This window comes from Eurypyga helias, unplaced genomic scaffold, assembly GCF_000690775.1.
Source record: "Eurypyga helias isolate BGI_N326 unplaced genomic scaffold, ASM69077v1 scaffold14665, whole genome shotgun sequence".
NCBI lineage: Eukaryota > Metazoa > Chordata > Aves > Eurypygiformes > Eurypygidae > Eurypyga > Eurypyga helias.
In genome coordinates, this window is record NW_010250944.1 from 5,181 (window position 1) to 30,088 (window position 24,908).

Sequence of the window (24,908 nt, forward strand, 5' to 3'; positions counted from 1 at the left end):
GGGGAGTGTAGTGACAAGACAAGGGGCAGTGGCTTTAAACTGAAAGTGGGCAGATTTAGATTGAATGGTTGCAGCATCCTCAGATGATTTAGAAGGTTGAATCTGAATATTTTTAATTCAGTACCTGTCATCTCTGCTTCTAAAAGATGGTTGATACATAATTCATGCTCCCTGGTTTAGAATGGGAAAGTGTGATGACATTTCACACGTTTGTACACTAATTGACCACATAAGCCACGCACAATTTCCACAAAGCAGTACTTTCGTAAGAGATGGGTAACTTGGCTTCTCGTGTCATCACAGTGAGTTGAAAGAACTGTTTTTCAGGGTAATGCAGATGGTCATTGGTGCCATTTCTTATACAAAAGTAATAAAATAACTAGTTTTCAAAGCAGGCTGTAGGAGGCATGTTCACATCAGAAATGTGAAGATTTTATTTCAACCCCTCTAAATATAAAGCCCATGTATCGAAGGGTTGCCTATGTTTTTCAGGGCACGGGCTGCAAAAATTCATTTGGTGATGTTAGCAGTGATGGGGCATATTTTTTGTCAGTGTATGTTTTTAATAGAGTAACAAACATTTTTTCAATTTCAGGTCAAGGTGGTCATGCATACCTTAAGGAGTGGCTGTGGTGGGCTGGACTTCTTTCAAGTAAGTATCAAAAATAGAATCTGCATTACTGAAGCAAGTGACTACGCCACAGATGGCAGCAGTGGTTACAAAAAGGGAGCAAGATGGGGATTCTACAACATATGGTGATGCTGTCTGGTGATTGGATGGGTGCAGCTCTGATGATTTTAATACAGCTGCTCTCACCACGGAAGTTCTTTCGTTAACTTTGGGCAGTGGAACTAGGCAGGCTTTGGACTTCCTGTAGCTTTTCACTAGCATGTGTGTTTTGGTTTGCTGACTTAGCAGAGAGGTGCGTAGGTATCCAAGATTCTTTAGAGGGAAGCATATTTTGGGATGTCTATTTTCTGAACCTTTTTTTTTTTTCCCCCATTGCTTAAACTCTGGATTTACTGGCTGTGTTCAGGTGCCTCAGGTGCCTGCGGCTTAACCTGTGCATTGCCCTGCATCCTGCTGTTGCAGATTTCTCTGTGCGGAAGTTCGTGACTCACACTGGCAGGCTGGGGAGCTACAACACAGACGCCAAAATAAAACACCTCCTAGTTTGGCAGAATTAATTTTAATACCTCTTGTCATCCCCCAATCTGTTTCTGAGATACAGTAACAGTGGGGTTGTGTTCTGCTAGTACTGTTAGCTGAAGTTTCCATTGTTTCCATACTGCATGTTTATGTCTACAAGAACACTTGTGCTGATTCACAGGTTGTGTAAGACAGCCTAACTCTGTTTTTTTAATCACTGTTATTACTCTGCAGTGGGAGCTGGCGAAGTAGCTAACTTTGCTGCCTATGCTTTTGCACCAGCTACGTTAGTGACTCCTTTAGGAGCTCTCAGTGTTCTTGTAAGGTAAGAAACACTAACAAAGTAGTGTCATTTTGGAGAAGTAACGTAGTTGTTTAGAAATGTGTCACTGAATTATGCTCTAATAAGTGGGGTTGGTTCATAGCTATAAAGTGTGTATCAGGAGCAACTTTGTTTCTCCAAATGCGAAGCGACTGTGCTCTAACGTGTTCGAGCAATGCATCTACACCTTGATCTGTGAAAAGCTATCACCTGCATTTCAAAAACATGTTGTATACACCAGAGTAGTATTTTAATTCCTAATTAGGAATTAAGGTGTTTGTCTTGTAAAAGTTACTTTTTTAAAGTGCTTAGATACAGAGATTTGGGGAGGCAGCATATAAAAGAGGTTCTTTTATATGCTTTTATATACCAAATACTAACAGGTAGGGCTGTGTGTAGCAATTCCCTCGAGATGGAAAATCAACTATGTAGTTGTATGAAGTTGTATTTTGCTGTACATTGTGTACACAAGTGACGTGTAGTCAAAGCAACCTGAAAGTTGATGAGGAAGTGAATGAGTTATTACTAACTCCATGTTTGCTGGTGCTTTTGTTTTTTCCCCTCCTCTTCTTAGTGCCATTTTGTCATCTTTTTTCTTAAATGAAAAACTTAATCTTCATGGAAAAATAGGGTGTTTGCTGAGTATACTGGGATCAACTGTGATGGTAATTCACGCGCCACAAGAGGAGGAGGTAGAAACTTTGAATGAAATGTCTCACAAACTAGGTGATCCAGGTAAGAAAAAAGCTGGCTTCATGTGTAAGCAGCCTGTCACTTCTTTATTATGGTTTCATTACTGCTGCTTTCAAGTTCTGGGAAGATAGCCCATATCTGCTTCATGTTGTCCAAATGAAGCAGAGGTTTCAGTTCTGTGACACAATTCCATAGGGAGCTTTGCAGGATGCTGGTGAAACTGTCTGGCCTTAAACATGGTGTCTTGACATGAACCAGACATGACAGTTTAAACAAATGCCACAGCACAGTTGGATAAACACAACTTGTGTAAATCTTAATTGAAGTGTGTCTCTAAGCCCTACATAGAGTTATCCTTAAAATGAAAAAGTAGGTGCTGGGGTAGGTGTCCGCTGAGAAGCATAATCCTGGAGACTAGCTCCTCTGCTTACGTGGGCAGAATTTTGCAGATGTGTGTTTGTATATGTGAAGACAATTCCCATTTTCAACATGAGGAAAGAGCTAGCCCAGAGATTAAAAAGCTGGTCTTAAGGAATGACCTGATTCTTGGAAGTCTGCCAGTGAATGTAGCCACCCTCCAAAACATACCTCCCTGAGCAGCGTTCAGACAGCAGCCTGTATCTGGTGGCACCTACACGTTGGCAAGTCTGCGGGTACAGCAGTGTAGCAACGTAATCCTCTGGTAACGCAACATCCCGGGGTTTCCTTCTCTGCTTTAACTGCCTCACTCTAAAATCATTTTAACTTGGATGCTGGAGGAGTAACAAGAAACTTCCCAAACTCCTCTAGGCTGAGCATTGTTAATGTGTGTTTTCTCAGTACCTCAAAGATGCTTTTGACAGCGTACATTAATAACAAGATCTCTTTTTCCCCAACCACAGGTTTTGTGGTTTTTGCAACTCTCGTTGTCATTGTGTCTTTAATTCTGATATTTGTGGTGGGACCTCGCCATGGACAGACCAACATTCTCGTGTACATAACAATCTGCTCTGTGATTGGAGCGTTATCAGTCTCCTGCGTAAAAGGTTTGGGCATCGCTATAAAGGAACTTTTTGCAGGAAAACCAGTGCTGCAACATCCCTTGTCTTGGAGTCTGCTGGTAAGCCTTATTGTCTGCGTGAGCACGCAGATCAACTACTTAAACAGGGCTCTGGATATATTCAACACGTCGATAGTGACTCCCATATATTACGTGATCTTCACGACATCTGTTTTAACCTGCTCTGCCATCCTCTTCAAGGAGTGGCAACACATGGCAGCCGACGACATTATTGGCACCTTCAGTGGCTTCCTCACTATCATCGTGGGGATCTTTTTATTGCATGCCTTCAAAGATGTTAACTTCACCCTAGCAAATCTGCCCCTCTCACTGCGGAAAGATGACAGAGCAGCAAATGGTACTTTGCTGAGCACGTATGACTGCTTTAATCACGATGAAGAGAGTTCTACCTGTGTAGGTGAAATACAGTCCCCCGAGAGTCTCTCAGCCAGGAGAAATGGCAGTCTGTCAGCCTTCTGAAAATTGCTACACGTTACTTAAGAAAAGAACAATTCTGTAACTCTGGAATTTTTTTTTCTGCTGTGAAATGTCTGAGCTTGTCTGGAAAATCATGTACTTCTTTAACAGTATATGTGGACAATCGTTAATTGTTAGGTTGGATTAGTTTGGATAAAGAACACTAATGGGGGTTTTTATTTGCCTTATTTTTACTTTAAAAATTACTAAAATGACCTCAGACCACAGTGGGTTTTGTTGATTAAGTTATGTGTAAATACTTTCATTTCATTCTTCTGTTTTAAGATGTATTGCACTAACAACAGTTTTATCAAAAATAAATGGCTTTATTTCCGCATTGGTGGTAAAAAGACTGGGGTGAACCTAGATCCTTTGTACTTGTGCCTGGACTGAACACCCAGCGACTGCCAACGTGCTGAACTCAGAGCGGCAGGAAGTACCCTTGTCCCAGCTTGTAAAAGAGGAAAGGAAAAGCTAAAACCAAGCGAGACTAAATGCTCTGAAAATACTGCTTAGCTCAAGCCATGCGCTGAACTTCCAGCATCTCCATCAAAACAACCCACTGTTACCCACTCAGGGGCCCTCTGGCAGCAAGGCAGGAGCTTCGGCTCAGCTGGGTGAGGTGGCAGCTGCAGCAGCTTATGCAGGAGGAAGGATTTTGTTTGTTGACAGTCATTACCAAAAAAAGCTACTCCCTTGTCTGTGGAGGAGGTTTGCAAGACCACACTGCCCCGGCTCTGTGGAGCTGCTCCATATTTCTGATGTTGCAATGTGCAGAACTGCAATTTGGTTGCAGTAACACAGCTACTGGCTGCGATGCTGCACGTCTGGGGAAAAAGCAGAACATAGTCTCCTTGCTTAAAAAGGGGTGGAGAAGGTAGGTGGTAGTTTTTTAAAGTTCACAAAGGCAGAAAATAAACATTAGTGGTATTTTTGTAACAACGTTTCTACTGTGGATGTGAAGCTTAAAAATTATTTGGGACAGAGACAACCAGTTACTGCTGTAATGAGCCAGTTTTTCTGCTTACTGTTAAAAGAGTATGGTTTAAGGTCATTACTAGGACAAGAAAAAAACCCAAACAGCTCCCACCTGGAAAGCTAACTCCACCACCTTCCTTTGGAACATGTCATATGTGCAGGAGGGGCTGAGGTGTCAACCAAGAAAAAGGTTCTTCACGTTCTACTTGAAGAACGGGATTTGAACTCCTACCTGATTTTAAGGGACGCCACGTCAGCAGCGCTCAGCCTGGGAACCACAGCCCTCCATCACTTACACAACCACCAGCACAGCCGGGAGCAACAGGGGAGAAGTCAAACTGCCGAGGGGTCACCGAGCTCTGGGTTGCTGCTCTGCGGGCCGAAGCACCAGGCTAACCCAAGAGCAGGTTACAGTTTCACGCGCTGGAATCTATCGCTTCATGTTGTGATAGGCGCTTAGGCCTCCAGCCCCGCTGGTTTTGATGAGAGAGGATTTAAAACGAAGAAGTTACCCGTTTTTGTGCACCTTGCTTGACATGTCCTTCCGGGTAGGAGAAGCAGGTGTACCAGGTGAAGGGGTTTTAACTCAAAATCTAATATCCTACTGAAAATGAAAAAATAGTAAGCTGCTTTCGAGCACGTGACACAAACATTGCGTAGGACTGATGTCTGAATTCTTTAAACCCTTACTAACTGAAGGGGAAAAAAATCTTCAAGTCTATTAACACTAGTAGTTTGAAGATGTTAGGAGACCAATTCTCTTACTGCTGCCAGTTAAGTGGGAAGAATTAGAATTTATCTCATACTGTGATTAGTTTTAAATATTTCTTAAAAAAAAAAAAATTGGCCTTTATCAATTACCCATTTCTGCAGTGTCAAGCCAAAGCCTCAGGTGTGTGAGACTTACCCCTAAACCAGCAGTTATAAGGAATAGGTTCATTTCCTTAATTGAAGTGTGGAGCACTGGGAAGCACTTGGTTGCCTAGAAATTCTTCTGAGAGCTAAAAAGAAATGTTTCTGGAGGAAAACTGCATTAAGCACCTTGTAAAAGAAATCCTGCACCAAGCTGGTGTGACACATCACAAGCATCTCCCACCTCAGCCTCCCCCACAGTGGGCAGCCGTGTGTGCCCTGTCGCTCCCAAAGGGCAGCTCCCAAGCAGCAGTGCCCTGGGAAAACCTCTGCGATTGGAAATTTGCTTACAGCTTACCTGGCAAGTCTAGCCTCTGTTTTGCTGTGGAATTTCAGTTAAGTTAATTTCTTCCCTCAAAATCCAGTTCTCTGCCACCCCCCTACCTACGCACTGCTCAGCCCCTGCATACCTCCTCTGTCAGACGCTCATTCCTACCCACCACTGGGCTCGATGCCGTGGCTGTGAAACACCTGGAAAGAGCTGAGCAGAACAGGCATGCTGTAACCTGACCTTCAACTAGTAAGAGGGAAGGGAGAAAAACAGGTTGTCAAATGAATGCACGCTGTGGGTTAGAAATGTTAACTGAATAACATCTCCAGAAATCCATATCCTGGGCAAAATGTGTGATTATCCATCTGTTCCAGTCCTCTTAACTCCCGTTTGTTTTGGGCTGATCCTAGCAGCCAGCCAAAAAGCCCCATTAGGATCCTGCAGTAAGCAAGCAGGAATTGCTACTTTTTGGCTAAACAGGCTGCTTGAAAATTCAAGTTTTACAGTTGCAAAGTTTTACTGATGCAGAGTTTGCATAGTAGAGTAAGTAACCTGGTCTAGTGGAAGGTGTCCCTGCCCATGGCAGAGGGGTTGGAACTGGATGGTCTTTAAGGTCCCTTCCAACCCAAACCAGTCTGTGATTCTAACTGAGAAATACTTGCCAGGAGTAAATTGTGATTAACACCGTTAGAGCTTACGTAGTGAGACAAGTTACACCTGATCCTGTAGTCAAGATTCTTGTAAACAAGTATTTTGGTGCACAGGTATGCATCACCAACCAAGATGTCACTGGTGTTGGAAGCTCTCATTAGGAGAGAGCAAACAGTCCTCGTTCAGAGTGCTGTCAGTCACCCCCATGTTAAATAACCCTGAAACAATCAACTTAATTAGCCTTCATTTCCATAATTGGTGATCTCAGAGAATAATTTTACGAAGAGGAACAATAATCAACTGACTAGAAACATTATTCACAAAGCACCAGCAGAGTTTGTTGGTTGTTTTTTTTCTTTTTTTAATAAAGGCTAATTAGGCAATTAATGCTCTAATACAAACAATTAGGAACTGATTTCTAAGTTATTTTTTTTTCTACAGAACCCAGTTTTTTACCCCCCAGAGCTATTATGTTGATAGCCTGGGGCAAAATTATACCAGTCCAGTCCAAAACGGCCACCTCAGTATAGGAATGCAAAGAGATTTAAAAAAAAAAAATCTTTTACAGTCACAGGTTTTTAATCAAAGTATATAAAATTTTAGTCTAGAAAAATAAGTTTAGATTGTATACAGTTACTGTGCTTGGAGACTGAAGAGGACAGTGCACCCCTGGAGCGGCACAGACATACTGAAAAATGCAGATCAGCGTGTTCCTTAAAAGTGTTGGTGTGGTTTGGGTGGGGTTTTTTTCGTTTTCCGTTTTCATACGTTTCCCCTAAACAGGTGCAAAAAGTATCCTCGGGTGGGCGGTCTAGTTGCTGGCAAGGGACTGATGAATAGGTGGCTGGAAGCAGCGCACGTGTTCCACGGGTGTGCTCTCTCCATCGCCAGACTTCAAATACTTGTCCAAAATAGCAATTATTTCATCATTCAGAATCTGGAACTTGCGAATTCGCTCGACCATTTTCTTCAAAGGCTGCAAACATCAAAAAAACCCCATGGACACACGGGAAATAGGCTTTGGAGAGAAAAAGCTTTGGGCACAAAAAGCAGTAAATGCTGTTACCTCACTTCTCCCAGCAATGTTAGGAATGTTTCCCTGTAAATCCAGTGAAAATCCAGGGTACATTTTTATTTTTGACAGTGCTGCTTTTTTGTACAAAAGAGGGCAAGTTACAGCAGCCACATCATAATCCGAATGCACATATGAGAGATGGAAAGCGTTAAGAAAATCCCCGATATTCAGGAAACGAGAATTCTCACAGACTATTATTAGAATCATAAAATCACAGGATGGTTTGGGTTGGAAGGGACCTTAAAGACCATCTAGTTCCAACCCCCCTGCCATGGGCAGGGACACCTTCCACTAGACCAGGTTGCTCAAAGCCTCATCCAGCCTGGCCTTGAACACTTCCAGGGATGGGGCATCCACAGCTTCTCTGGGCAACCTGTGCCAGTGCCTCACTACCCTCACAGTAAAGAATCTTTTCCTAAAACCTAACCTAAATCTCCCTGCTTTCAATTTAAACCCATTACCCCCTGTCCTGTCACTACAGGCCCTTGCAAAAAGTCCCCCCCAGCTTCCCTGTAGGCCCCTTCAGGTACTGGAAGGTGCTATAAGGTCTCCCTGGAGCCTTCTCTTCTCCAGGCTGAACTCCAGTACTTCAAACTCCAGGACTAATGCCTTCAGCTCTTGTTCCCAAAACCCCTGCTGCCCTCATTCTCAACATCCCATCCCAAAAAGCGATTGCTACATCAACGCTGCGTTCGAGCACGAACAGCTCTGACTTCATACAGTGAATGGAGAACAGACGTTTTCAACTCACCACGTTCTTTATAACCTCGTCTTTGCCGTCGTGCTTTTGGACTTTCAGCAGGTGGTAGCAGAAATCCAACACGTCAAAGCGACGCTGCTGGCCCAAAAGGACGATGATCATGCAGCCAGCCCAGTGCAAGCCGTCGCCGAAGCACTGTCTGAGAAGGGAAACACACCGCGTAAAGCACGTTTGGCCTCGGCCTTCGAAACACACCCAGAGGAAACGCTCAGTAGCCAGCCGTTACACTAAAATGCATCTATATCGCTCTGGATTATGTTAGTCACTAATCTAGAAAATACTGCAGAATCCCTAGTAAATTAAGTTGTCTTTCCACAAGCAATGTAAATGGATGTTTAACAAAAAAAACACAAGCAGAAGCCCTCCACCCATTTTACATAACGTAGATTTACTCCAAAAACATTTACTCCCCCGCTGGGCTCCAGTGGCATTAAGTTTCCTTTTCAAAGGAAACAACCCTTTCAAAGAAGTATCAGGAATTCTACACCACTCTGCTCCTTCAGGCTGCAGACGTCGTGTGCTTTTGCCTCTGTAACTGCTCAGTGACAAGCACGCTACAGCTCAACTGTTTTTCAAAATAAGGAGATTCTCAGAATTAATAAAACCAGGAACAACAGTTCCCAGTTAACTCATGTTAATCATGTTATCTTCCAAGTGCTCGTTCTTGCTCTTATTTCAAGGAAGATACTTGCTGCAGGCTTAAATTGAAAGTGGGGAGATTTAGATTGGATATCAGGAAAAAATTCTTCCCGGAGAGAGTGGTGAAGCACTGGAACAGGTTGCCCAGAGAAGCTGTGGATGCCCCATCCCTGGAAGTGTTCAAGGCCAGGCTGGATGAGGCTTTGAGCAACCTGGTCTAGTGGAAGGTGTCCCTGCCCATGGCAGGGGGGTTGGAACTAGATGATCTTTAACGTCCCTTCCACCCAAACCAGTCTGTGATTCTAAATAATTGAAGTGCTGAACAGCATCCGTAGGGGTCCGACGACTGCAGGAAGACATGTGCTAGGGCCTGCTTGTCATGGCATCATTCACTGAACACTTAAAGTAGAGGGTTATTTTCCTTAAAGATACAATAACCTCTGTGTTCATGGATGATGAGCCCTCCCGGCGATGGCAGCACCCTCCCCTGTTTTCGCACTGAGCTCCTGCAGACCGGCAAACAAGCGCCTCCAGTCTGGGCCCCCCTGCCAGTGGGGGGAAGGACAAGCAAAGGCCTGTTGCCCACTGGTGGACGGCAGGCAGCTGGCAGTACATACTCCACAGTGAACTCGTGCGTTCCCACAGGGATGCAGTAGACAAACTGCATCGCGCTCCAGAGGCGGTGGAATTCCACACACTCGTCCACGTGCATCACCCCGTTGCTGGGCAGGGGCCCACGCCAGATGGGATCATCCAGGAAGGAGCGGATCCTCGTCAGGATAACCTCAAACATGGACAGGCCGCAGCAGAGGCGTTCCTTGGTCAGCAAGTCGCCTTCCCTTGCGATTGCTATTTGCTGAGGTGGAGAGAGAGAAAGTGCAAAAGCCGGGTAAGAGACACTTGACCACAAGTTTTATTTAAAAAAACCCACCACAACACCATGTTTTTCAGTTTCACTTGGCTTATTCTAGGAGAAATATCTCCTGACCAAACGAGGGGAGAGGCCACTACCCTGGGAGTCAGTTCAGCGGGAAAACCATTCAGAGAAAACCATAACAGCCTTTTCAGGCAGACAGGTTTGATGGTAAGTAACGCTGCCCACGGTGGTGCTAATCCTGGCCTAGTCCCAGGGAAGTGCAAAGGATTCTTTGCCTGAGTGGAGGCAGAAAACAAAACCAGAGTTCAGCGCTCTGCTGCTGGCATGGGCAGGAGCTCCTGCCTGCGCTCCCCTGCCTATCTCCCAGCCATGGCTAACGGAGAAGGGGAAGCTCCGAAGACAGCACAAACCAGCTCAGACAAAACTTAGGGATGGCAACACCCGTTGCGGCTTGTCCAGCTTCTGCCATCACATGGAGAGCTCTCCCCTACAGGGCAGCGGCACCTGCCGAGCTGCAGCATGTACGATAAAAGCAGTCTGAAGTCTGCTTCAGGGCACTCTGCTCTTGGTTTCTGCTGTTCACATCTCAGTCGCTTGTGAACTGCAAAGGTTAGCAGGGAATTAATGCAACGCTCGCATTACAGTGCTGAAGCTGCAAAGGCAGTTCAAGAACATTCTCTTTGGTCGCTGTGTTGCCAGGAAAGCTCAACTCAGCTCATTTTCCAGAAGTTTCTAATCACCTGGCTGAGAGAGGTATAATTTGTTTTAAAATACATACATATACATGCACAAGAAAACTGATTGGTTTTGGTGGAATCTGCAGTCGGACCTCCCAGGGTGGCCTCTGTACCGAGAAGCTATTGAATAGCCATGTACGTACAAATCAGCATCTTCCCCAAAACATGTCACTTTCCCCCAGGTCCCACATGTTTTCAACTTCTGAGCTTTAACAGCTTTACCAAATCCATAGATCTGAAAATAAGATCCCGTTGTGTGAACAAGCTGGATGTGCAGGTTGAAGTTCTGACACAGCCATGGGCACGTGTGAAAGAACAGGCTAGTGCTCAGAGGTGTCTCGAATTGCCTCCGACAGGACGAGAGAGATTACCTGGGGTGTTCCTAGTCTTTCAATGAGAGGAACCAAATGTAAGGGAGCATATTTTGATTCTAGTCTCTTCATTTTAGCGTCGAGTCTTTCACCCTCTGAAAAGAAAAAAAAAAAAGAGGACTGATTCACTGAATTGGTAGCTGACTTAATTTTATAAACTGAAATCAATTAACAAATTCTTATTTTTACACAATCTCTACTCAGTGCAGTAGAAAACTGGGTACATTATTTTTCTAGGTCTACATAGTTGGTTAATCTTCAGTGTGCATTTAGAAAAATCATATTTTTAAATGTTGCATTGTGTGTGCAACCAAAAAGAAATGGAGGATTTGTAGTAGAATACACTTCATTAACTGAATTGAAGACCAAAGGTAAGGCTGCATTATGCTGCTGCTGCCAACGTACTTGGCTCCCACTTGTACTAAGCCAATGGAATTGTCCTTATCATACATAAAATGCTTGACTTTCGAAGGTGGGGTATAGTGAGGGTGGAATCTTGTATATAGCAAGGCTTAAAAAAAGCAGTTGGCACCCCCTCATCACCGCAGGTAGGCAAATGCTCTCCGGGAAATGGGAAATACAGTTGGCAGTGGCCTGCTTAGTTTTACACAGAGATGCAAGTAGCTACAGTCAGTCTGGAAATAAAGAGTTTTAGCTGATGGGATTTCTCTGAGCAGAAAATTCCAGGTGATTGGCAGCGAGGGACGGAAAGTAAAGAGACAGGAGCAATGCAGAAAGAAGGGAAGCGTGAAAGGGAAACAAAAGCTCACTTCTTGGTGGTGAAGGTGAGGAAAGCAGATGGCAAAGGAAGCAATCCTGCAAACATTCGCCCCTGCGTGCCCAGCTTAGTAAAAAGGTCTGTGAAAAGTCTACTGGGACCAGGGCCCGCCTGTATTTACTTACTCTGCTGCCAGGCTTTCTTCCCCTGTATGACCAAGCCTACCCCATCTAATTGACAACCACGTAAGCTGAACAATCCCTTCGGAAAAGCCTCTCATTGCACGCACAGCAAGGGGTTATAAAGCCCTGGGTATCCCTCCTGCTTCTCCCTGTCACAGTAGTTCTCCTCCACTAATAATTTGCATGGAGCCTCGCTAACAAGCGCCTATGTCTCAGACAGGCAAACCGGCCTGAATCCGTTACCCCTGTCCTGTAATTAACAGGGGTGTTGTGAAGGCTGACCAGGGACGGTCACAGAAACCGCAGCAGTAAGAGAGACAAGTGGAAAGCGTTACCCGAGGAAGGGGTTTTCACCTAGCCGGTACCTTTGACGTGAACTCGGGGCAGGATATTCTGGAACGGCGCCGCATGCAACAGGTCACACACCTCCTCTAGGGACTGGAACGAAAAGGAAACAAGAGGCACTTAGGACTGAAGAATCCCCAAACCACACCAGATCCCCAAACCAGGCTTCCAGAAGCACAGCAACCCGTCACAGAAACACCAGAGGGCAGCCAGCCCCCACTGCCGGAGCCGCTTCGAGCCCTCGCTCTCCTCACAGGATTGCTCCTGAAGACGATTTGATTTCACCAGGTTACCTTAGGGTCCCAAATAAACTCCAGCAGCTCTCATCCCACCCTCAGCTGGCAGTTCGGAAAGGACAGGGCATTTATTAAAAAGACTAATGCAGGAGGAGCGATTTCGGTGCAAGAGCGGCAGACTGCTCCCGCACAGACAGAGGGGTGAAGGCGTATGACTCACTGCTGGGTTATTTTTACCAGTGCTATTCCCACCACCTGTCATCCAGCCTGGCGGGCACATCTCCCCGCCAGGCAGGCTGAGACATGGGACAGCAGTGGTGAACCACCTCCCAGGAAGTACTTCACATCTTTAGGGACGGGAGGAAGGAAGACAGACGTCTCCCAGTTCTTGGCTGCCGTACGTGCGGAGAAGATGCAGAGGTGACCAGAAGCAGATGCATGGCACTGCTGTGCCCCACTTCAGTTTTGGAGCAGAGGCCCTGCTCACCTGTAATCCCTCAGCACTAGTACTAGATGTTTCTCAGCCGCACCCTCGGCAAGGCCAGGGTCCTGGGGCTCACATGCCTGTCCCAGGTCTCACGTGCCTTTCCCAGCTCTGTCCTTGGTGTCGACACCGTGAAACGCATGCGCTGGGCAGCCAAGGTTGACAAGACTAGCAGAGATCCACTGCAGGCCTACGTTTCACAGCAGGGTGAGGCCTAGTTCAGTTATGACAGATGGCCACAATGGAAAAAAACACCGAAATGTGTGACAGGGCACCGGGACAGAACCAAGAGCAAAAACAAGAGGAGGGGCAGGCAAGTGGGGGAGAACTGCTATAAAGTGTCCCCAAGGCAGCATCCCAAAGAAGGTACTTCCAGCGCTGGTGCCGCTTTGGTACACCCTCAAGTAGTGAGGGCCTTTGCCTGCCTGGCCTTTCACCACGTACCCTGTTAGCCTGAATCCAAAGTAACCCAGTTGTTTGTTTTGTTTCAGCTACCCCATTACTGAATACAGGTTTGCTGCTTGTCACCTGTCCCACTGCTCGCCACCATGAGGGAAGAATCCTCTAACACCATGAACAGGACTCTGAGGAACAGCACGTCTTCATTACCTTAACGTCAACAGCTGCAATACACCCTAGCGAAGGACTCGTATGTGAGGATTTACTCTTGCACAGCAGCAGGCCCTCAGTCAGTTTGTTGAGGAAACAACGTAGCTGGTTTGCAGTCAGCAAAGATCTCGATGTGACGGGCAGCCCAGCTCAGCAGCACCGTGTGCTCACACAGCGTGGGCAGAGCGTCCTGTACACACAGGCAGGGGAGGGACTCCCCACCCAAGTCTCGAAAGCACAACGTGGATGAAGAAAGAGAAGACAGCACACTTGCTGCTTTTCTGGTTGGTAAGCAATGCCCACCTTTCCCTCTGTGAGCACCCAAAAGCATGAAGACTAATTACAGGTCTGGACAACAGGTAACAACAATGTGGAAAAGTAGGGGGAAAAAGAAAACGAGAGGTAGGGATGAAGAGCAGTTGTAGCACCATGCTCTCAGCAGCTTCATGTGCTATAAGGTATCAGCCAGGCATCCAGGAAGCAGCTGAAAGACTGGACATCTTTCACAGCTTCATTCAAGCTAAGACAGACGAGTGCCTGGCAGAGCAGATGCCACTATCTGCCACCCTAGCAGCCAGGATGATGTCCAAGAAGTCCACGTTAACTTTGTGATGTTTCAGATGACACAGGAATGACAAGCAGGGAAGGAAATAACAATACCAGAACACAACTCATTAAATAGAGTGACCACGCTGTGACTGACTGCAGGAATATGATATTTGATCACAATTTATGATCAAGGTCATCATATTTGATCCTCAGGTATCGCCAACGAGGCAGTGTCTCTCACCCAGCGAAGGCAGGCATCCCTCCTGCCTCACAGACACAAAAACCCCTCTAAGACTGTAAGGGATCAGGGCAGGGAGCTGTAAACATAGCAAACATGCAGATGTTAACCTTGTTATTTATGACGTTAGCAACAAGAGTTTGAGAGTACATTTTGGGAGACAGATGGGTTTAGACTACACAGCAGGCACCTACCAGACTCTGTTCGATGAGGAGGCAAAACAGGACAGCATTTCCCACTTCCCGCAAATTCTGGAAGCAGACGGTCTTCAGTTCTGCATACTCGACGATGTCCTTCAGCTGGTGGTGAAAAAACTCCAAGATACCTGAAATCAAAAGAGAATTTTAAAAAATTACATCTCGGGAGACAGAAATCTAGCGATGATCACACAGGCACCTATTAACTTGTGAAAGCAGACGAAAGATTCTGGACGTGTGGGCAAGATTCACGTAGATCAGGATTCATCGTTCTTTCTGCCTCAGAAGCACACCAATTCTCTAAACAACTTCTCTAGTCAAAGGCTGCACTGAAAGTGCGTGAATACGCAGCATCAGGGCACAGCTAACCCGAGGTTTAGGTTCAGAGTGTTCTCTCCGTGTACCAGCAGATGAGATCTTTCTATCTCCAGCCCTGCAGCCTGGAGGAAACTGAAAGTACTTCAACAGATTAAAAATCAGAGGTTATGAAGTGTTAAGGCAGCGGTGTGCTGACCTTTTTAACTGGGTAAATTGTGCAACGTGGAGTGCTTAGCTTCTCACTCCTGGAAAATGAAGCCAGTGTGAGAAGTAAGAAAATAATTTCCAGGAGCAGGAAGAAAGACTTGGGCTCTCATCTGCTCTTAGACCTGTTCCGGCCTCTGTCCCCCAACCTGCTACACTACCCGACACGTTCAAGTCACAGCTGTTGTTGTCAAGGATGACAGAGCCGGCAAGGAGCCGGGGCTGGTGTCAGGCTCCAACTCCGACAGTGCCACAGGCAGCCAGAGGTGGTCTTCAACCTCACAGAATAATGAAATACAGAAACCACCGGTCAAGCTCTGCTGGCGCGGGTACATCAGATCCTGCTGACAAGGGCAGTCAGAATGTTGTTTCTGTCAAGGTTTTGCCAAAAACTATTAAAAGCCAGATAAGTTATCATTTTTTAAAAAGACATAAATTACATAAACATATGTCTTTTCCACCAAGCCTCTCCTGAACAATGGTGGCGTTTAACGTGCTAGTGGATTTCCAGCTCCCTCCCCCAGCCCCAGAAAGGTTGCACAGTCCCTTGGTTAGAGACAAGCCCAGGAGACCCCGGGCTTGGCAGCTGCTGCAGGGACCCAACGTGGCCAGCACCACGGAGGTTAAAGCCACGTGCCGGAGGGGTGAGGAAGAGTATAGGTCAGGCAGCGCTCCGGCTTTTTATGAGTTAAATTTTACTGGCATTTTTCCATCTGCCTGCACAAGTCTGGATTGATGACAGAAGAAAATACACTGTGCAAAGCTTTTGAACTGCGTGCTACGTACAGCAGTTCATTTCCATTACACTGAATTAAGACAGTTAAATCTCCGCTCAACCACATCTAAAGCAGTTGAGAGGAGACAAGGAAAGAGAGCACAGATGCCCCCCAACACCTTCTCCAGTGTTTCTTGGGCACAGCTGACAAGCATTTTGCACAGAGGAGATTAGATTTGGGTGTTTACCCAGCAAGGCAACGGCAGAGGGGAGCGTGCAAACATGAAATACAGCCTGGAGCGTATCTATGCCAAGGAAATGCCTCAGATTCAGCAGAGGAACTTGAAAACCTACGGTGAAGGAAGAACTGTACAGCTAACCCACACACTTCTACAGAAAGCCTCACGTCACTAAAATCAGTAACACGAAACATCAATACAGTGCATAGCAAGGGGATGCAGGGCTGGCTCAAAGAACTACAACTCAAAGAACTGTTTTTCAACAGAAAATTAGCAGTAAATGTGTGTTCCTGCACACGTTCGGTGGAGAAACACATCAAACCAAACCTGGGCAGTTTGATGACTCAACAGAAAACCAGAACTGAAAACCTAATGGAGATAGACCAGGCGTAGGGAGAGCTTGCTGAGCTGGATTTATTCAAAGGAGAACACACTTACATCTCACTAAAAGCAAAGAAGCTGTGCCAGCGCACCACCAACTCCCCCCTTCCCATAACACGGGGATTGGGTAACGAAATGGCTTTGCGAAACACATCGGTGCCCATTCAACGATGTAAAGGCCAACTGCAACTCCCAGGCGCTGGAGCAGCCATAAGCATGTGTGTGTGCTGTTTAAACACGGCAGCCCACTGTGGCAAGAGAGATGCTGCTGCAGAGAGCTGTTTTAAAGACGAGGTTGAAAAGGCACACTGGTATAGCAGAAAGTTTTTCACACAAGATTTTTGATGCTAGGAAAAAATATGCAGCGTGATGTAATTGAAGCACTGTGAACTGTTTTAGTTACACGCTCTAGTATCTCCGTTGTGTTTTTCTCAGCTGAGGAAAAGGCATCCATGCCTAGCAGAAAATACACCATTGTATTTTCATTACAGTCTAAGCAGCAGCACTCCCAATGACACCTCCTTGTACTGTGTAGCACACAGAACTGTGCTTTCACGAAAGACCACGCATGCAGACTGAAGCCCTGGAGGAAAGAACAAGTGTCTTCAGAAAGTTTCCCTTATGGCATGCAACCTTCCTCCTTCCCCTGAATTTATTTGTGGTGCAATTCAGAAGTTACTGAGCTAGTTATATATATGTAGCATTTTGCCAGGCAAACGAATCGAGGCTTTTTGCTCATTCTCTCCAAGAAAACAATTTTAATTAAACCCCTCTAATTCCTGCAGATGGGATGACGTTCGGTGTCATAATAATTGATTTTATAATCCCAGTTTCTGATTTACACGGATCTCAACAGAAGCAAAGGCTGTTGATATAAAATAGATCCACTAAAGTGCAGAAGATTACTGAAGGATTAGGTTCCATCTCTGCTTCCAAAACCCTATCTCAACAGCACTCAGACAGCAGATGCCAAGTTTCAGTGTGCAGTCCGGACACTAATTAATTTAGGAAGTCAGACCAAGTCAACACATGCAGCGAAAGCTGGTTGGGTTCTTCACTTGGGTCACCTTTTGTTTTCTATAAAACAATCTCAATTCACACCTCCAGACTCAAATCAAACACGTTCCACAGCTTGTAACAATTCTGGTACCTAAAAGATTAGGGTGAAAATTGGCTATGAATTCCAGAACTCAATTGCTGACTAACAACAAACCAGACCTTGAGTATAATTCTTGGTCTGGTTGTGGTACAGGTTCTTTTCTGCAAATCACTAGGTTGACTATTGTCAAGTAAAAGCTGCTTATCTGAAACAGCAAAACTGCTCCCAAGAAACTGGGGGCTCTAACAACCTTTAGTTTATGCTTGCTTTCACAGACACCCTCGAATGCGAGCTACAAGTACTTCTTTGGCTCACAAGAGGCATCATTAACTCTGCGTGTCCGCAGTCACGCCACTCATAGAATCACAGAACGGTTTGGGTAGGAAGGGACCTTAAAGACCATCCAGTTCCAACCCCCCTGCCAGGGGCAGGGACACCTTCCACTAAACCAGGTTGCTCCAAGCCTCATCCAGCCTGGCCTTGAACACTTCCAGGGATGGGGCATCCACCACTTCTCTGAGCACTCCTTTCAACAGAAATGTTTTTAAGGTTTAAGCATATATAAGTACCTGGGAATTGCAGTCACAGAGTGCAAGCGCCATGTTTATATTGCTAGAAAGAAATATCCCATTGCTCTGCACATCTAACCAGTGCTTGCTGCCCTTCTGCAATCATCTCGGCGATTTGGGTTGCTCCCAGATTCTTTCAAATAAACTGTGATTCACTCCAAATCTTTCTCCAATAGACAGGCTCCAGAAAAACCTACTTAATAAATTCTCTTCATATTCTTCCCCACAAGGACTCAAGCCATTGTACCCCAACTGGAAATCAACTTATTCTCTTACTCATCCAAATTAGATCAAAGACCTGAGATAATGGGAAGCATTAGTAGCCCTCCTGCTGTGCCCCAAGCAATGCCTCCCTGGCAGCCTCTAGCCACTACTGCTCTCCACCACGCTTCCTGGCCCCAGCTCCAGTTTCTATTAGCCCCTGGCCCGAAATATTCAAGTAGGAGGAGGGGTGGAAGACAACTTTTTGCCAGGTTGCTGTGCTGAAGCAGCTCAGGAGGTGTTGCCAGCAGCACAATCAGCCCAGGGAGAGGTGGGAACATGGCAGCCGGCAGCATGAGGCACTGGGAGGTTTCCCCAAACCGCTGTGTGAACCCATGGGATTTCAAGAGACCATGGCCTGGTGTAATGAATGTTTTGCCCTGCACCAGCCTTGAGTGTTTTGATCCTTTGATTTTTTTTTTAAAGAAGAAACATGGAAATGCTATATTTAGAAAAGAAATACATGATTAGGCTAGTTTCTCACCAAATTTGTATCTCGTTAAGCTCATCTATTTTTTTAAAAAACACTTTCTTTTGGAAGGGTGATATACCAGTGAGAAAAATGTAAGCCTCATCTTGCAGCAGAGCTGACAAACTACTTTCCTCATCATGTCCAATGACACTTCAGAGTGGCAGGACACAAAATCCTTGTTTGTCAAAAGCGGGAATGCCGTATTCAAACACTAGTAAAAGGCAGAAGAAAATGTTACCTCCAAGATGAAATTTCAAGTTTAAACTCTTGCAGGCCAATATTCCTTTAAGAGCTTTAGTGACTTTAAAAAGTCCCTTTAAAAATCCTTACGCTTGATGTATTTTTAGACAAATATTTTTATGACTACAAGAGGAGCAAGTTCCCACTGCTTTAGACTGTTCCTATGGAAACAAATCCACTGTCAAACAGGAGTCCCAAGCAACTCCGATGCCACTGTCTTTTAGCAGGAATAAATCACCGCTTTGAAATCCATGAGTCTGGAGGGCTGATTACGTAGGGCTCGAGTTAACTGCCCTCAGAGTCCAGACAAAGCTCTCCAAATGCAAAGCCTGAAGCGGAGGGAATAGCTAGAGACTTGCTTATACCGAGCATACTTCAATCGCTTTGCCTATGGAGGATGGAATCGGGAAATTAAATGGGAATTGACAAACGGACGTTACACCAAGACAGATGAGAAGCTACGGATTTAATCTGTAGAGCGGAATCACGGTTTCAGTCTGCATGTGTAGGTAGTGCCTATTGTAAGGAAGTGATTAAATGATTTGTTAGGGAAGAACAGAGGCACAGAGATGTGCTCCACGCTACTCAGGCTTACTACTACAACTACTAACTTCAACAGGGAGCTTTCAAAGGCAGAGGAGGGAACAGACAACAGTTGGCATGCAATTACTTTGCATTTTCTGCGGTAAACCAAGTAAACAAGGTGTGGCAAAGGCTGCCTCAGAGGAGAATTTAGCACAGAAAGGAGGAGAGCGATTCAAATCAAACACAGCTCGAGCCTGCTCTCCTACAACCTGGCAGTTCCTCCCAAGGTGCCAGCTGAGGGCTAAAACCTGCAGCACATCCCCGTCACAGAGAACATTTTCCTTTATCAGTCTGAGCTGCTCCAAGGGCAGACAACTACAGGATGGAGAGTTGAACGGTGATGTGAGAGAGGGATGGAGGTTCCCTGGGCTTCCACGTGCATTTTCTGTCCGGCGCTTTCGGCAGGAGAGGGAAGGGCGGTGTGACAGAGCTATAAAGGCTGTCTCTGCCATTTTTTGGAAGAGAATCTCCCAAGAGTTACTCCAATCTCCTGGCACAGTAGGCATCTAAACATACGGGATTTCTTCAGCAAGAGTAAATATGAGGTCAAAGCAGTTTGCGATCTCTACAAAACAGCAAAGTGATGAAGGATTTTAAAGTGTTTTTGCCAATCCTGCGAAGGCTAATGCTGCATAAGTAAGGTTTTGCCTTTCCCATAGGATGGATTGCCTTTTAACCTCGAGGGAGAGTTTCTGCTTAAGTTCCTGGGCATTTCCTGCCACGCACTTACTCCTTACAGGTAAGGATTTCTGGCAAGAGACCATGAGCTTCCTAATGCCACCTGCAGCATCGCAGACCCTGGTGATGCATAATCTATATTTGAGAATATCTACTGCTTTTGTGGCCAGACCTTAATGGGGGGCTGAAAACCTCAGATAGGTTATTTTTATACTGCTAACTACCATGATTCACCCATTTCTATCTTCCAGGGAAAAAAACAGGAAGGAAACACTTAATACGTCCTCAATTTCGTTTAACATTGGTAATAACCGTCAAGCAAGCTGTAGGAAGCAGAAAAAACCCCAACCTCATTCCAGTTAGAGTGGCATTTAATAAACCCAAGTGGCTCTGGAAAAATAAAGATATGCTCAGGAGGTGGGTGGCACATGGAAGGATTAATTTGTGTTAATTAGAAGTTGTGGAGGAGGAATATTTTAAAGAGGGGGTGGTGAGGGAAGCAGTTTCAGAATTTCAGTGAACAATGTGATAAATACTAATTAGCCAATTATTTCTCCATAGTGGCAGCATCATTTCTTCTTCTGCAACTGTCACACCTCCTGTTAAGTGGCTCAGATGTGCCCCACACAAGCCTCAGACATCACTATTCTGGCAGGGCTGGTTTGCCCCTCTCTCCCTTTACCTTACATCTGATAAGAGCAAAGGAAGAGGGAATCAAGGCTTTTCCAGACAGTCAGGGTTATCTAAATCAGACATTTAAACAGAACAAGGGTGAGAGGTTAACTTGCAGGGGGAGAAGCTCAATACGCTTATGAGAGACTAGAAACAAGAAACTCTTGTGAATGCCCCAGCTCAAGATCAATTATGTCATAAGGTTGTCTACATACACTGCCATCCTTTTAGCTGCCCTAAGCACAGAGGGCACATAAAACTGTCTTTAAGAACTGCGTTCTTAAAACTTCATGAAGTACTTTCAGAAAGCCCAGCATTCAGTGATTCTTCTTGTGGGGAAAAAAAAAAACAAACCACCAAACCCAAAACAGACTAAGTGTGGATTACTGGGAGAGAGAAGAGAGGGATTAGTACCACCTTATTAAGGCCGCTATGGTAAGAGCGCACATGCACTAACCTGGAGAACCATACTCGTGTCTTGGTAACCTGCAGATCTTGGGCATCACTTCCATTAGGGTCTTGACATACTGAAGAATCGTCCCTTGCAACTAAGAGAAAACAGATGTGCGTGGAGACGTCCGTGTTACTGAACTGAGAAACAAAAAACTGCATTCAAGTGACGCACAAATCGAACAAGCTCCAAAAACCCTGCATTTAATTCTGTCAGCCGTCAAATTCAAAAAAAGCAGCTTTTTCAAATGAATACAGCTGCGCTTTCCTTCACATGGCCTTACTCACCCTGTGCTACAAGGAATGGTGGCACAGCAGCTAAGGCCGGGAAGGTAAAAAACAAAGAGGAAATCATGCTCTTCTCTGGCAGAGTTGTCTAAGCAACTTCTAGATTCTTGGTTAAAAAGTTGCATTTGAATGTGCCCTGGTTTAGCCCCATTGAGCAACCAAGTACCACAGAACATTGTCAAAAGCGAGGAGAGAAAAATCCTTAGTTGGATAACAGCTCAAACTGGCTGTTCCCGACATACCAGTTAAGGCACAGCTGACAGCCGGTCTTCCTTCCTCCTACCAGGCCCCCCTCTCCTATCTGTCTCCCTACATCTGAGCAGCTGCATCGGGCACCAGCAGGATACACCCTCCCAAGGCCTTTCAACTTCCTTTACAAATGCCCAAGCGTTCAATGTCACCTTTAGTGAACTGAGACAATTTACCACCTAATTGCATAATTTTTAAAAGTCTCCCCAAAATCCAAAGCAGCAACACTCGACCCCAAAACACAAGAAACATTCCTGTTTTCCTCTTTGCCTGAAGATTAGGCCACATGACCCCTTCAAGCAGGCTTCAGCCTTTCTGGGACACCAAAAATGTACCGAGAACACTGTGGGAATTATAGGCAACAAAGTGCTGAATGTGTCAGGTGTCTGAAGGGAGACTATGAATACTACAGCTATCATCCCCCTGGTACAGTCGGTTTATTTTGGCAGCATGCTCCTCACAGGCAACAGGGAGGAAAAGACCGTTCTTTAGCTGACACCTAACTGCAGTGCATCAGGACTGCATACGCAGGCACCAGTAACACAGCGAACGGCCAGCCCCTCGGCATCCCCTTACTTAGGGAAAAGACCACTTCCCACGCGAGATACACAGGCTGTGCGGATAACTTCCACAACATCTGGTCTGAGCGCTCCTGTAAATAGGCTTGGTGCTATCCATTGCTAGATGAAGCCAGGGATTAAAGCTTCCTCATTATTAAGGCATCATCTGTCAATGATGTTATTAATGAAAGCACTCTCCAGCTGTTCTCAAAAAATATGGAGAAAGGGAATCTACAGTACACTCTTTAAGGAGAAATCAAGCAATTTGAAACATTTGTACTTTTCCAGAGTTTACCCAGGACTTAAGAGCACAGGTCTCCACAAATTAATTTAATCTCCAGTGCAGAATCCAAGGTTTTCAACACAATGCTGAGGCTACCAATGCTCATCTTCTACCGCTTTCACAAGACACCGAGTACTCTCAAGCAGAAGCCGTTTGGAATAGCGGAAAATGAAAGACCATCGGCATACCAGGCTCTTGACAACTTTCAGCAACTCTTCCATCACGACAGCAATGCCCTGATACCCAAGAAGTCTACAGATGACTTTAAAGTGAGGGGGACCAACAAAATTCCTGTAGTTGCTGTAGATGCTGGAATATGCCAGATTCAACGCCTGAAACAAGAGAACAGATAGGATTAACGACAACACAGACATGCTGCATCTTCGTAGCAATCTCATTTAAATAGCACTGTAAAGCACATGAAAAATAAACTTCGTATCTGACTCTCTGTCCACGAACTTAAAACACAAAGCTTCCCTTTTGTAAGGCAGGAACCCCAACCAAGATCTCTGTATTAGCAAGAAAAACATGTAAATGCCCCCCTTTTTTTGCCACCAGACATCTTCCTCTATTCACACAGGTATAAAAGAACAAGAGTATTCAAGGCCAAAGCTCAGATCCCTGAATTTAAAGCACAGCTTCTATTCCTCTGTCATCCACTTTATGTACAGAACATCTTGAAAGAAGTTACTTCCATTTTCAGTTCACAATAGGTGTTTTAAGTCTCTGAGGACTTGGCCACACAAAAAACCCCCAACCCAGCCTTCCACAGGTACTGATCTCTGCAACTAGTTAATAGGGAGCTCTCTTTTCTGATCCCTTTGCTGTACACAAGATCAAAGCAAATCCAAGTCTGGGATGTAACCTCATGGAAATTACTCCAGAGTTGTATAAATAGGATCAGGTGCTTTGCCATATTAATGACTTTCTTCAAAGCGAACACAACTGTACAGACTGATGCTGCGTAGGGATTTATGAACTGCTTGTGAAGCCATGGATCAGAGCGGGGTTAGCTAACTCAACATCCTCCGCTTCTGTAAGTGGGTTGTTCTTCTAATATCCTGAAATGTAATTTTAAAGGGAATCTTGTCGACCTTTCCTGCAGAAGGTTCTGTTTTATTTCCTTTTCTGCAGTTTCCATTCTCTCTAACATGCATGAAAGAAACCAAACTCTTAGGCTCCCAACTCCACACATATCAGCTGTGACAGAAATTTTTCCTTCACCAGCATCCAGGAAGAACAGTGACCTTCCCTTCAACGCAGATCCTGCACGTCAATACCAGATATTGTCATACGTGGCACTGCACAAAGAAACTACTAGGAATTCAAGTCATGAAACTCTTCCAAGCTCCTGAAGGATTAAGTCCTGAAAAGGACTTACAAATCATCTTTAGAAGAGATCGGGCTAGCAGCTATACATCTTTTCTATATAAACACCAGTTTCCAACATGTTTTGAACTATGGCCTCAGAAATTTAAAAACTGGATTCTAGACTGACACATGGCAAATGCAAATCTGGCAACAGGTTAACGCTCCTTGGCCACCTTGTGTGGATGCCTCAGGTGTACTTCACAAACCCTCATGGGTCAAAAATTCTTGCATTATGAAAGAAACACACGAAAGCCCAGGCCCAGAAGAGACCATCTAGGTCATAACAAAGGAGAACGAGAGATCCAAACCCAGCTTTCTGAATCAAGCAACTCCTGACCTAAGTGAGAAACTTTACAGGTGTTTTTTAGGTCACACACACGGAGAAAGTTACATAGATTTTTCCACAATCACAGAAAGTTATAACCAGCAATACACCTCTGCAATGGGAAAATGGAAGAAGTGGCTGGTACTGAAACCACCTTAAAGGTTTAGTTACATTTCTACGTGCTTGCACTTCTGTCTCCATCTGTGTGAAGAAACTATACAGCAAGACAGCTTCACCTTCAGAAGGTGGAGGGCGGTGCTTTTCTTACCTCGAGGGTCCCAGTGAACAAGCAGCTAAGCACGAGCCAGCAGTAGGCCCTCGCGGCCCAGGCAGCCAACGGCCAGCGAGGCTGCCTCAGGCAGAGCGCTGCCAGCTCCTCAGGGGAAGTGATCCGTCCCCTCTACTCAGCAGGGGCGAGGCACACCTGGAGTAGTGGATC

General features: G+C 45.4%; 2 protein-coding genes across 3 annotated transcripts in view; one reads left to right on the top strand and one right to left on the bottom strand.

Annotated features, from left to right (window-relative positions):
- NIPA2 (non imprinted in Prader-Willi/Angelman syndrome 2) overlaps nt 1-4,002 on the top strand; it is a 5,165-nt gene extending 1,163 nt beyond the window's left edge. Inside the window, exons 2-5 of one of the 2 annotated variants that reach the window (XM_010151843.1) lie at nt 596-652; nt 1,385-1,475; nt 2,047-2,207; nt 3,047-4,002. In XM_010151843.1, the coding sequence (XP_010150145.1) occupies nt 596-652; nt 1,385-1,475; nt 2,047-2,207; nt 3,047-3,684 (947 nt within the window). In that variant the 3' untranslated portion in view covers nt 3,685-4,002. The remainder of the gene's footprint in view (nt 1-595; nt 653-1,384; nt 1,476-2,046; nt 2,208-3,046) is intronic. The other variant, XM_010151844.1, reaches the window with a different exon arrangement.
- Nucleotides 4,003-6,941: 2,939 nt separating this feature from the next.
- On the bottom strand, nt 6,942-24,356 carry LOC104509791 (cytoplasmic FMR1-interacting protein 1-like). The gene is made up of 9 exons (XM_010151846.1): nt 24,351-24,356; nt 22,962-23,105; nt 21,401-21,491; nt 14,508-14,638; nt 12,218-12,290; nt 10,953-11,047; nt 9,585-9,823; nt 8,320-8,467; nt 6,942-7,469 (listed from the first exon to the last, which is right to left on the bottom strand). The coding sequence occupies exons 1-9, from the start codon at nt 24,354-24,356 to the stop codon at nt 7,305-7,307; spliced, it is 1,092 nt and encodes a 363-aa protein (XP_010150148.1). The 3' UTR covers nt 6,942-7,304.
- Between the last annotated feature and the right edge of the window lie 552 nt (nt 24,357-24,908).